This window comes from Oncorhynchus keta, chromosome 19, assembly GCF_023373465.1.
Source record: "Oncorhynchus keta strain PuntledgeMale-10-30-2019 chromosome 19, Oket_V2, whole genome shotgun sequence".
NCBI lineage: Eukaryota > Metazoa > Chordata > Actinopteri > Salmoniformes > Salmonidae > Oncorhynchus > Oncorhynchus keta.
Genome location: NC_068439.1, coordinates 26872985 through 26887259, shown reverse-complemented (window position 1 = coordinate 26887259; position 14275 = coordinate 26872985). Strand labels below are relative to the sequence as shown.

Sequence of the window (14275 nt, the reverse complement as noted above, 5' to 3'; positions counted from 1 at the left end):
TCACTGAATAACACCAATTACACATTATGTAATTGATGGTTTTTATGACAGATGTGTGTGTGTGAGTGTTTTCAGAAGGATGGTTTTCAGATCTTCCTTTAAAATCAGCCGCACTGAATTCAAATTCCATAATAAGATGGAGAGTGATCTCTCAAAACATGACTTTATTCTGCTCCTTTTAAAAAACAATGCAAGCATTCCCGTGGCCAGTAAACCATAGAGTAAATCAGTTACTCGTTATAAGGGGGAGAAAAACCACACGGCTACTACGGATTGATAGCGTTTTCATTTTGCATTTCAATTAGATTTGCTAAACCTGTTTTGAAAGGAAGACAGACAGAGAAGGAGAGGGGAAATTAAATAATAAGTATAATTCAATGTTCTCATCTGACAAAGGCCTGATAATGGATGAAAACTAACTGTCAATAAGCAGCTTCACAATGCCTTGCTTTCCTCTGTGGGTGCTGGGGTCCCATTCATTCATTCATTCACCTGTACTTCTCCTCCTCTAGGATTGAATTCATTTGAAGACACTGAAGACATTTACGATGCATTTGAAAGTGGTTAGATGCATTTGAGAGTGGTTAGATGCATTTGAGAGTGATTAGAAAAATATTCTCCAGCATCATCATAGATAATCAAGTGGCGGGGCTGTTGTTGGGTTCTTTTTTTTATTAAGGCGTGGGCCTTTAAATGCATTTCAGGGGCTTCGGGGGCTGCCCTTGTGGCATTATTGTTTCTGCAGTTAGTTGAAACAGCATGAGGGAAAACACGGTTTTTAACCTTGAGCTGAGCAAGGCCCTTAATTACCCTGGTGTAGAACAGGACAATATGGAGGCCATATGTCTGCTAAGCACGAAGCACTTTATGAACCTCATCTAAAACTGCTATCGCCTTACCAAGGCTGTCTTCAAATGGAACTACTAAAAGGACTGCGTGACAGAGGAACGACAAGAGCAGGTATTGACAAATGACTATGCATAGGCTACTAAACCTACACTTCAAACAGTACAAAGGCTAGACTCTACAGTTATGCAACGGACTAAACTATGTCATATGAAAGGGACAACCGGTTGAACATAATGCTCAATATAAGGAATGAGGTGCCATTTCAGACAAAGTCATACACTGTGAAGCATACTTACAGTGAAGGAGGATAGAGGGAAACAGTGTAGGATTTGTGCCTATACGATATCTGTAGCGGATTACAGTACAAAGGCCCCAGGACACTGCCAGAGTGTCAGAGAGAGAGAGAAGGGACATTCATCATCTACTGGGGCCTCAGTCAACTGTCTTTCTGCAGTTACTACAGTACGACACACACCAGTTACAGTCACAATTGGTCATTGTAAGGACTAGGGCTGTGGTGGTCACAACATTAAGGCAGCCGGTCATTGGCAAGCAAACAACTGTCGGTGTCACGGTAATTGACAGTTAAACACATTCAGCGTCTTCTGGCTTCCACGCAGCCTACAAAACATTGATGCGGACCTTTGGAACATCTACATTTTAAAAGTGTAATAAATCCATGTATTATAGCCTATACCTTCACAATAAATCCATGTATTATAGCCTATACCTTCACAATAAATCCATGTATTATAGCCTATACCTTCACAATAAATCCATGTATTATAGCCTATACCTTCACAATAAATCCATGTATTATAGCCTATACCTTCACAATAAATCCATGTATTATAGCCTATACCTTCACAATAAATCCATGTATTATAGCCTATACCTTCACAATAAATCCATGTATTATAGCCTATACCTTCACAATAAATCCATTACTTATTTTAGACAGGTCAGAAGAAACATGATATGAAGCAAAAGCAGTCTATTTCAGAAGAAAATATCAGCATACTCCGAGTTGTCCTTAGGTTCTAATCTGGCTATGCCAAATGGCTGTGTGCTACACTAGTTCAATTAGCAGACAAGATTTGCTTAGAATTCCATGGTATTATTTTATAGTATGAAGAATACAATTGAACAAAGCTGAATAAAATAGAAAGGATATTTTCTCCAAGCGATTTGAGGGAGTGAGCACATGCGGCTATTTTGTGTTGAGAGGATAACAAAGAAATAGGTACTCCTATATGCTCAATTTAGAGTTATTAATGGAACTTTAGTTGTTCTACAAACGCTGGGCTATATGTTTGATTTTTAATACATTGTAAGACTGCATGATACGACTCAAATGATGATTTGAAAAAAGTTACTTGAAAAGGCAACAGCTCTGCTTTGTTTTTTTGCCCATGCTGTACACAGTCACTCATTCACAATTTGACAATTATTTGATAATGCTTAGAATGTCACGCCGGCATTCCCCTTTGTGTGGCCGTAACGCACCCTTAAAATGCTGTCCATGCCGTTTACGGCCAGCGGCCGTTGTGCCCTTCTCCTTCCAAAGCTTTGGACATTTTCCAGATTATGACATGAAGGTCAGTCAAAGTAATGGACTGTCATTTCTCTTTGGGTTGGTCTTTTACCAAATAGGGCTATCTTCTGTATACCACCTTGTCACAACACAACTGATTGGCTCAAACACATTAATAAGGGAAAAAAGAAATCCACAACTTAACTTTTAACTTCTCTAGGGTAGGGGGCACTATTTTCACCTCCGGATGAAAAGCGTCCCCAAAGTAAACTGCCTTCTACTCAGGCCCAGAAGCTAGGATATGTATATAATTGGTAGATTTGGATAGAAAACACTCTAAAGTTTCCAAAACTGTTAAAATAATGTCTGAGTATAACAGAACTGATTTGGAAGGCGAAAACATGAAAAATCCATCCAGAAAGTATGATTTTAATTTTTTTTTTTTGTTTTCTATTCAATGCCATTACAGTATGCATTGATTTAGGACTCAAATTACACTTCATATGCCTTCCACTAGATGTCAACAGTCTTTAGAAATTCTTTCAGGCTTGTATTCTAAAAAAATGAGAGAGTAAGACCAGTCTGAATGAGTGGGCCCTACAGTGTCCCAGAGCTTTTTCATGCACAATCCCGAGAGTGCACCTTTCTTGTTTACCTTTTATATTGATGACGGTTGAAATATTATTGATTATTTAGGCTAAAAACAACCTGAGGATTGAATATAAACATCGTTTGGCATGTTTCTATGATTTTTTTGTCTGCCTGTTGTGACTACGCTGAACCTGTGGATTACTGAAGAAAATGCAAACAAAACTGAGGTTTTTGGATATAGAGAGAGACTTTATCGAACTAAACAAACATGTATTGAGTAAATGAATGTCTTCTGAGTGCAACCATATGAAGATCATCAAAGGTAAGTGATTAATTTTATCTCTATTTCTGACTTGTGTAACTCTTCTACTCGGCTGGTTACTGTTTGTAATGATTTGTCTGCTGGGCGCTGTTCTCTGATAATCGCATGGTATGCTTTCGCCGTAAAGCCTTGTGAAATCCGACACCGTGGTTGGATTAACAAAAAGTTTATTTTTAAACCCATGTATAACACTTGTATGTTTTCAGAATTTTTATAAATCAGTATTTCTGTTTTTGAATTTGGCGCTCTGCAATTTCACTGGATGTTGGTCAGGTGGGACACTACCATCCCACGTACCCTAGCGAGGTTAGCAAAGCACACCTGCTAATTCTAATGCATTCCAGGTGACTACATCATGAAGCTGGTTGAGAGAATACCAAGAGTGTGCAAAGCTGTTATCAAGGCAAAGGGTGGCTAATTTGAAGAATCTCAAATTTAAAATATATTTTGATTTGTTTAACACTTTTTTGGTTACTACATGATTCCATATGTGTTATTTCATAGTTTTGATGTCTTCACTATTATTCTACAATGTAGAAAATAGTCAAAATAAAGAAAAACCCTTGAATGAGTAGGTGTGTCTAAACTTTTGACTGGTACTGAATGTGTGAAATCTTGCTTTAGAATGGACCATTATCATGCACCTGTACCGAAACAGGGGCAGCGGGAGAAAATTCATGTCATCTCTGCACTTAAATAACCAATTGGGGACGCTTTTCCAGTGGTTCATTTTCATGCCAGCCAGCTAGAGTGTTTGATTAGATTTGACACATTTGCATTTGATGTCAGAGTGATTAGAGGGACAATAGAGTGCTGAGTACCAGGCAGTTAGCAAGTTTGATAGGCTACTAATGACCAGCAGCATTATCAGACCTTGAAGAGACCTAATTACCATGACTAAACGGTCACGTGGAATTTGACTTCCTTCATGACTCATGACCGCCGGTGTGGCGGTAATACGGTTCACCGCAACAGCCCTAGTAGGAACTCTTAAAAAATATAGCTGTGATTTCTAGGTCTGTGCTTTGTACATTCCACTCACCAGTGTTTAGCCCAAGGATGTAAAACACAATAAAAGTTTGTTTAAACGAGAGAAGAAAAAAAATCTCATACTTTTTTAATTAGTTTGAACTGCTAAATGTGATGTCCATTGCAGCGACAACAAAAAACATCCCTCCCAAACATGTTTTTATTCTACTGAATATGCATTTAAACAAATAAGCCCAAACAGCGGAGCCTAAATGAATTAAGCACATTTGAGAAAATAATTAACTTTACGGTCCAGAACTCGTTAGGGAGTGAAATCAATAGCACAGGGATTTAATTGGTGGTAGAATGAGTACGCGTCCCAAATGGCACCCTATTCCTTATTAGTACACTACTTTTGACCAGAGCCATGTGAAGGGAATAGGGTGCCATTTGGGACGTAACCTGGGCCTATTAATGACAATGTAATGTTCTTTATTAGGGGAGAGCATTTTAACAGCCGTGCTGCTTTAAAATGACACCGGATACCATTACACTGCTGAAATTGTAAAACTGCAAGACGAAAAAGAAAAGAAATTGCAAAGGGACATAAAAACAACAAACAAGTGACTGTCTTCGCTACTGAAAAGCTAGAATTAGCATTTAGGCTTCAGTCCAGAAGACATAAAGCAGATTGAGAGAGACAGTGGTGCAGTTAATGATGTCTGTCATCACTCACAACACACACACACACTAGCCCATGCTAATCAAAAGCAGCTAGTCTGTATAGTACATGGCTGTGATAGAAACAGGCTGTCTGTACGGACAACTGGCTCTCTGGGCCTCTGCTCAGTGTTCACCGGGGCTTTTGATCTCTTCCCCTCGCTACACTGGACATCCTACATCATCTTCTCCTTTCATTTTTCATCCATCACTCCTTTCCTCTGGTCTGAGAAGGAGAGTCTCTGAACGAGGGAATGTGCAGCGCAACAACGAGGAGAACAAAAAGTTCTGGAGTCAAGCAGAGAGATGAGAGGAAGTGGTCGGATGACTCACACAAGCTGCATATAATGACAGCTCATCTCTTCCTTACGATCCCTCTCTTGTTCTCCCACTTTCTGTCTTTCCTGTTACCATCCCTTGTTCTCCCGCTTCACCCTCACGCTCCTGTTTTTTTAAGAGCACTGTTCCTCTACAGCCCAGAGAAAGGAGGATGGAGGACAATCCATCACCTTTTGACCCCAAAACCCTGAGCTATATGTGAGCTAGTTGGAGCCAAAAAGGCTAACAGAACAATCCCATAGAATCTCAAGAGGAACAACTGAACAAGGTCAGGTCACAGTTATACGTTAGTGACAGCAGCAGCAACCTTGCATTGCTTTAGCATCCACTTCTCCTCCCACTACAGTTGAAACACCAGTTCACTTTCCTCTTCTCCAAATTGTGGGAGGGGCACTAGGCACAGAATCTGTTTTCAATTTCATGCCAGCACCGTCCCATGCATATGACAGGTTCTGCATTGCTGCGTGGGTAGGTACGCATGTGTGTGTGTCGGTGTGTGTGTGTGTGTGTGGGGTGTCACCTTTCCAAGCTGCTGCGCATGGCTGCAGGTGAGCAGTTGTGACATGGAGGCAGCTGTTTGGGGCCAACCCTCTCCTGAACCAATCAACCCCCCTCTCCCTCAGGGTGCCTGGCACCATGGCGCAGCTGGCACCCAAGGGTGGGAGGCGGTCGGCGAAGGAGGGCCTTGTGTGTGTGTGTCTAAGAAGTGGCTGGCGAGAGAGGGGCAGTGTTCAGTATGGAACAGATGTCTGTTCAGTCGGGGGCGTCCACGACACTCCTACCTGCCTGCCCCTCTCCACCACGGGAGGGGAAAATGCCATGCAGAGGCAAATGAAGGAGAAAGAGAGAGTTCCTCCTTGTTGCTATCTTACTCTTCTACAGTCCTCAAACTTGTAAGCATGTCTTATTGTGCATTTTCTACAGTCCTCCCACTCCCCCTTTCCATCCCCCTCCACTCGTTCACTCTCCACATCTCTCTCCTTCCGCTCTTGCATTTGTGTAGTCCCCCCCTCCTTGCAAAATGTGCATCCTCTCGCTTTTTTCGTTGCAACAGAAAGAAAATGAAAGATTGTAATACAAGGCCATTCCCGATTCAATTGATTTTGTAATAGCCGGAGAAAGTCTGGTTGGTAAATGGTAAATTCTTTCCCAACTGTAATTGAGCAAGACATTAGGAATACATGGACAGAATATATATAGGGAGGACAAAAATCATTGGATGCTGTATGTTACTACAAGCAAAATCATTTGTTCTTGTTCTGTGGTCCTGTACTAAAGTAGAACAGGAATATGCATTGTTTGATCAGGCACCTTAATAAATTACTAAGGTACAGATAATAGGCACAAAGATTAATACTCCAGCTGTTGATCCTTGATATCAACAACGCAACTTCATCAAAATCTAAACTAGTTGGTTTATTTTAAACCTATGAAGTAGCAGGTACAGTAAATGACCAGAAACATTTTACAAGACCAGAGAAAAATCCCTTATTCCACCTGGTAAAACAACACAACCAAAGAACTGGCCTCAAAGTGCTCCTTCTGGCTGTTCTGCTCTGGTCTCTCCAATCCCTGACTCCACACCACTCAGCATGGCCAACTCTGTGCTGCTCTGGTCTCTCCAATCCCTAACTCCACACCACTCAGCATGGCCAACTCTGTGCTGCTCTGGTCTCTCCAATCCCTAACTCCACACCACTCAGCATGGCCAACTCTGTGCTGCTCTGGTCTCTCCAATCCCTAACTCCACACCACTCAGCATGGCCAACTCTGTGCTGCTCTGGTCTCTCCAATCTCTAACTCCACACCACTCAGCATGGCCAACTCTGTGCTGCTCTGGTCTCTCCAATCCCTGACCCCACACCACTCAGCATGGCCAACTCTGTGCTGCTCTGGTCTCTCCAATCCCTAACTCCACACCACTCAGCATGGCCAACTCTGTGCTGCTCTGGTCTCTCCAATCCCTAACTCCACACCACTCAGCATGGTCAACTCTGTGCTGCTCTGGTCTCTCTAATCCCTGACTCCACACCACTCAGCATGGCAAACTCTGTGCTGCTCTGGTCTCTCCAATCCCTGACCCCACACCACTCAGCATGGTCAACTCTGTTCTGCTCTGGTCTCTCCAATCCCTGACCCCACACCACTCAGCATGGTCACCTCTGTTCTGCTCTAGTCTCTCCAATCCCTGACCCCACACTACTCAGCATGGTCACCTCTGTTCTGCTCTGGTCTCTCCAACCCCTAACTCCACACCACTCAGCATGGTCAACTCTGTTCTGCTCTGGTCTCTCCAATCCCTGACCCCACACCAATCAGCATGGTCACCTCTGTTCTGCTCTGGTCTCTCCAATCTCTAACTCCACACCACTCAGCATGGTCAACTCTGTTCTGCTCTGGTCTCTCCAATCCCTGACCCCACACCACTCAGCATGGTCAAATCTGTTCTGTTCTGGTCTCTCCAATCCCTGACCCCACACCACTCAGCATGGTCAACTCTGTTCTGCTCTGGTCTCTCCAATCCCTGACCCCACACCAATCAGCATGGTCAACTCTGTTCTGTTCTGGTCTCTCCAACCCCTAACTCCACACCACTCAGCATGGTCAACTCTGTTCTGCTCTGGTCTCTCCAATCCCTGACCCCACACCACTCAGCATGGCCAACTCTGTTCTGCTCTGGTCTCTCCAATCCCTGACCCCACACCACTCAGCATGGTCAAATCTGTTCTGTTCTGGTCTCTCCAACCCCTAACTCCACACCACTCAGCATGGTCAACTCTGTTCTGCTCTGGTCTCTCCAATCCCTGACCCCACACTACTCAGCATGGTCACCTCTGTTCTGCTCTAGTCTCTCCAATCCCTGACCCCACACCACTCAGCATGGTCAACTCTGTTCTGCTCTGGTCTCTCCAATCCCTGACCCCACACCACTCAGCATGGTAAACTCTGTTCTGCACTGATCTCTCCCATCCCTGACTCAGCATGGTCCCCTCTGTTCTGCTTTGCCTCTTCTCATGGAGATTAGACACGTCTCAGAGGAACACAATATTAACACAGGGAGGGAGATGTGTGTGTGTGTGTGTGTGTGGAGATAGAGAGGGAAGGAGATAAACATAGAACCAGTTCCTAGTGTCCTACAGTACTTCTGCTCATACACCATTGGTGATTAGGCCTGTGCTCCTCTCCCGTGATTTTTGAGTGGGGTGTGTGCGTACTCTCTCCCTAAGAGCATCTGTGTGAGTGTTGCTCGAAGGACTGACTTGCAACACTGCACTTGAAAGACTCTGACTCTCAAGGTTACCCTTTGATTTAGTGCTGCCAATGGCCATGGCGTGTGCGTACGTGCCTACATGTGTGTGTACATTCTGTTTCTAGGGGCTTTAAAAATCAGTAAAACATCTGTAAATAAATAAATAAAGTGGTCGTAATTGAAAATTATAGCGGTCACATTGATCAGTTGTGTGCATGGGCAGCGTTACCACGCCTGTCCAGAGGAGAAGGCCACATCTAACAGACGATTTAAGGAGCCATTGATTTTGTCTCCAACCAGTCAGAGGGAGACACAATGAGCTAATAATGCTAGATGAAGAAGAAGAGGGTTAGTCTGTTAGTTCCCCAGTCCAGGACTGTATGGGGAGAACGGACTTCTGGTTTGCTGGTTTCCCTGCTTATGTTTAGCTGTTGGGTGGACGGTGGACGGTGAAGGGGTGATTATTTTGTGTTTGCTTCTGGTTGTGGGTATATGGAACTTGCAACCAAACATTCTATAACCCCAGCCTGGCACACAAACACTGCCTCATCTTTAAATCTCTGCCTTGACAGAAAATGGTTTTCTTCTGACCCAAACCTGAACAGCTACCAATGTAGTCCTGATTTTGGTTACTATTTAGTTGTGTCCACAAACATGAATTGTACTTGAAATAAACCAACCCTTGAAATCCTGCTGTTGATTTGTGGTTGAAATTAGTGTACTTTGACCACTTTTTGCACTTTCAACCAAAAGTTAAATTGATGCCAACGTCAGTATGTTGAACAGATACAACAGATGATGTTGAAACAACCCTGGTTCAAAGTATTTTTGCCTGGTGGGACTGTTATATACAGTAACCTATCTCTCTGGAGCTGCTAACCTTCATGTACGGTCACGCCACAGTTATCACACTGGATGATCTCGTCAGCGTCCTCGCTGTTGTCTCCCAGACACACACAGCAGATCAGGATGTGTTCCATCCTCTGGGCCGCCGCCCTCCACGTCTGGGCACGCTCCAGCAAGGCATCCTGGGTAGACAGGAAGTGGGAGACACAGTAAAGTTTCAGTAAAACTATTATAAATGCACCCGTATACACTACATTCTGTTGAGCTGTTGTACACGTTCTATTTTTAACTAGGTTAAATTTATCTAAAAAAACATATATATATATATTTTTATCTCCGTGTTTGAATGTAACACACGGTTACGTGTGAATCTAATATGCTTGTATGCACCGGACCCCAAAAATAAAGTTCCCGACCTCTGCAAACAAAGTTCATCCAAGTTGTAAGTCTAAAACCTCTCACAATCCCCCCTCTCCTCTGGCCACAGATCATTACTGATAGATAGTAGTAGGCTAAATCTCATTCACACTGATGGACTCCAAGCTAAGTCGATTAGCTTAACACAGAGCTGTAGCTCTCTAGCAGTCTCTGTGGTTCTCTCACTCTGATACCATCCAATCTCCTCATTGGATTATATAACTCTGTGGCACAAAGCAACATAGTGCTGGGCTGGCTAACACACCTGATCCAATGAAGGATTTAGAGAGTTATGCAAACTTATCTAACAACTTTCACGACTACATGATATGCCTAAATGCTGAGGGCCTGAGGCAGTTTGCTAACAACAAACTGTGATACTGAGGACAAGGACATGACGTTGTATTTACCTCATTGCTCTTTCCCTGTGACATGCTGTCGTTGGTCAGCTCCTCGTCAAACACACTTCTGCTCTTCACTTTCCTATTGGGTTTCTTCACCTCTTTATCACTGTCGCTACTGCTCCCGTCTTCATTCTCATCTTCATCACCACCATCGTCATCCTCGTTGTCGTCGTCATCATCACTACCACTCCCTCCGTCGTGATCCTCCTCGTCCTCCTCTCCCTCGCTCCCTCCTTTCTGGGCAGCCGCCGTCTTGCCCTTCTTCTTGCCTGAGGCGGGCCTCCAGTCATTGTCGTCTTCGCTGTCGTAGTCGTCCATCTCGTTGAGCTCGTCCATGGTGGTGAAGTCCAGCATGGGTCGGTTCCGACGCAGGTTCCACTTCTTGGGCTCCTGTGTGGCGGCCGTTGTTGAGCCTCCGTCCTGCGCATTACCACTACCTGGATCAAAGTTCAAGGGGTTTTATTGGTCATGTTTACAAAAACATTTCAAAACATGAATATAAAACAAACATTTTAAAACATGAATATAAAACAAACATTTTAAAACAGCCTACCTGTGCCACTCCCGCTTCCTCCACTCCCAGCCTCTGTGTCCGAGGCCTTCTCCTCTCTCCTCCGTCGGCCCCTGGGCACCCCTGATGGAGCAGGGTCTTTAGTGGTGGTGGTGCCAGTGTCATAGGACAGCTGCTGTTCCTTGGTCTTCTCCTCTTCCTCAGTGGGGGTGTCGTCACCGGTCAGCTCCTTGGTCTGTTCTTCATCGATGCCGTCCGTTGCAGAGCCGATGTTGTCCGAGCCGCTGTCATTGTCAGAGTCCTCAGCAGCGCTCTCCTCCTTGGACCCCTCCTCCTCCTCATCACTCCCAATGGCACTACCCTCTGACCCTAGAGCAGGGGAGAGGAGGACAGAAGGCATTATCAACATGGAGTATGAATCAAAGAATGTCTGCTGTCATAATCTCTCTCTTTTGATGTTATTTTCTTGTATTGAGACACTTAAAGATAAACATGACCTGAAGGACTGTTATGATCAAATCATGTTGATAAGCGATAACAGCGAAGTTGAATTGAGCTCTCTAATCTGCAATGCAGATCAACAATCAGATTAACAAGAGCTGTTGGATTTCAAGGCCTCAGATGACAGGTCGAGTGATCAAAACCACAGAGCCCAGGGGGTTCACAGTCATTGTAAAATGTAAATAAGAATTTGTTCTCAACTGACTTGCCTAGTTAAATAAAGGTTAAATAAAACAATTCACAGTACTGTAGAATCTCATTATCAGCTGTTGGCCACAGTGTGTGTGTGTTTCAGATAGGATGGATAGAGACCTCAGGGCCGACCAGAGCGATAAATCCAGCCCAGGCAGACAGTGGCAGGTCGAGATCGCCTCAGTGGCCACAGCCTGTCTCTAGATCATGCAGGGAGTCAGTGAGAAACACACTGCTCTACAAGGTTGCTACCATACACAGACAAGCAGGGTGATGAGGTCTTCATCTATACTTCAGGACGCCTGCACCTCACAGTGGGGTGAGCACTGACAGACACTGACAGACACACCGGACAGAGAATCTTGATGGAGAAAATATCACAGCTGCACATTGAAGTGTCATTCAAAGCTATTCAAGCCACAGCTAAATAGAGCATTCATGACTATGAGTAGCTTAGTCTACAATAGAAACAACTGACTTGCTTAGGTGGAACTCGGAATTAGGCCTTTCTCCTCTCCAGTTCTATCTGAGCTGACAGATGATGTGAATCGCAACATAACAGGAAATAACTGCATATGTGGTGGAAGAAAATGTGCAAATTACAAGGGGAGTGGATGGAAGAGGACCCTCACTGCAGTTGGTTACCTGAGGCATCTGCGTCTCCCACTTTGAAATCGCTGTCATCTGAGCTGTCATAATCTAAAGCGTCCAGCAGAGAGGTAGCCAGAGGCTTCACCTGCCTGCGCTTTGACCCACGGTCCACTGGGGAGAGAGGAGGAGGAGAAGAGTGGAGAGGAGAGGGGATTCAGTGCCATGGAAGAAAAGCACCCCCACCATTATAATTCAAAGCATGGCCTGGGTCGTCACTTAATGTACTGAACTTTGCAAACAAATTCATATCATGATTACAAATATCTCAAAACAATCAAAAATAAATAAATCATTTTATTCTGCTGCAAATGTTCAGCTGCCTTGCGTTGTTGTTATTTTGGAATGATCAAAATACATATTACAGTATTTGCCATGGTCTGGGGATCAGACAATATAGCATATGCAAGCACCGGTATTGTGGTGTTGGTAATCATAGCAACGCACATCTGTCTGTGGTAACTTTGTTGAGACAAGAGTGCATATTGTTATGCAGTGCATGTAAAACACAGCTAGCTGGTCATGCAGGGATCTAGCTCGCTAGCTTTCTCTATTCAATTATTAGGGAGATCATGCTGGCAAGCTCGATAGCTAGCTAACTAACTGGCAAATTATCTAGCTAGCCTGTTAGCTACTAGCTAGCTAAAGCGATCTTACAGAACACATAATAATCATAATCCAAAAACATAACTACAACTGTTACAATGTAGTTAGCTAGCTAATTAGATAACGTTATTGATTATTAGCTAGCTAGATAGCTACGTTAGCAAGATAAACAGCCGTCAACTGTGAGGCTAGCTAGCAATGACTCGAACGGACCGGGCCGTAGGTAGGTATGTTATTCCATTCTCTTCGGAAAATGTTTTTTTTTTCTGCATAAAAGCATGCTACTTTCTTCTGTCAAATGTGCATTATATTGAAAATAACACTCACTTTATCCGTTTTCTCGTTTTTACTTGATTGAACAATGGCACAAAGAACGCCTCCTCAAAACATGTTATGCGCACAACGTTTGCTACAAGAAGTGGTGACGTTCAGCACAAAGGGATGTTGTAACCCTGGTAACCGCATAATTGTCTTTGATGATGAAGAAGGTTTATGTAAATTCTCGAGGATGGAGTATGTCGAGATAGCACAAATAATCGTTTTTTTTTATCACATTTGACACAGATACGGATATAAGACCAGGAACCTCAATAGTCTATAAAAATATATGTTTAACTTTGTGGGCAGTATTTTCTTTGATAGGATGAAATACACCTCAGAGTCCCAGTGATGTCATGGTAAGCCAAAGTGCTGAGTCCTGTCAGCATTTTACATTGGCGCCATAATTCTGTCTGACACATCTACAGATGTAGGATCTTAATTTGATCCTGGTTGCTACAGCATGAAGTTAATCCTGCAGCAACAGGACATTATTATGTGGATTATATTCCATGGACATTTTTGTAGGGGTTGAAACATTTTTCGTAAGGGACAATCAAGTCTGAAATGTGAAAGTGGAAATAACAAACTTCATATCCTTTTTAAACCTCAAATATACTACAAGTTTAAGTTCTCCTGCAACAGTGTGATCAAATTAATATCCTACATTTGTAGATTTGGAATGATTAGGTCAAAACCAGATCTGATAGAACAAAAATACCTCCAAATCTTTATCTGGGTTGAGCAGAATGTTGTGGGAAAATAATACTACAACTCTCATGTCCCCTCATCTTCATTATCCTTATGAACTTACATTCATAAGAACTTCTGAGTTATTATTTTCCGAGTTGATGGTGAATAGGTAGAAAAACACCTCTGAGAAAGTCTTCCTGAAAGTACCAGTTGATTTTCCTTTTTTGATTTACCCTATACAACTATGCTGGTGATGGTGAGTTAGATGCAGATTACGTTGGATTTGATATTCACTTTAATTGCCTTTGGCAATCCACTCAAAGAGCAGATCCTGAGAGTTCTGACGATACCATAGTTACTGGCCTTCCGTGCTTGCACAACCTGTCTCCATCACAGGGAGATGTGAGAGTCAATAGGGTCAGCTGGCGATTGCCTTATCTCTCACTCTTTCATTCTTTCCACATGAGTGTCTCTCTTACTGTCAACTGATGTGGGATATTGAATGATAAATCACTTGAGATGTAGGCCTAACACATAATTGCACAGACTACCAGTAGGCTAGTTC

At 43.3% G+C, this 14275-nt stretch overlaps 1 protein-coding gene across 7 annotated transcripts in view; it reads right to left on the bottom strand.

Moving 5' to 3' along the window:
- LOC118397660 (PHD finger protein 14) overlaps positions 1–13174 on the bottom strand; it is a 116490-nt gene extending 103316 nt beyond the window's left edge. For all 7 annotated transcript variants that reach the window (XR_008070792.1, XR_008070794.1, XR_008070793.1 and 4 more), the window contains exons 1-5: positions 13027–13174; positions 12091–12207; positions 10795–11121; positions 10248–10678; positions 9455–9602 (exon numbers count right to left, since the gene is read on the bottom strand). Coding sequence is in view for 4 of the 7 variants with exons in the window: in XM_052470111.1 (XP_052326071.1) it covers positions 9455–9602; positions 10248–10678; positions 10795–11121; positions 12091–12207; position 13027 (1024 nt within the window). In the remaining 3 variants the exon portion in view is untranslated. The remainder of the gene's footprint in view (positions 1–9454; positions 9603–10247; positions 10679–10794; positions 11122–12090; positions 12208–13026) is intronic.
- Positions 13175–14275: the final 1101 nt, after the last annotated feature.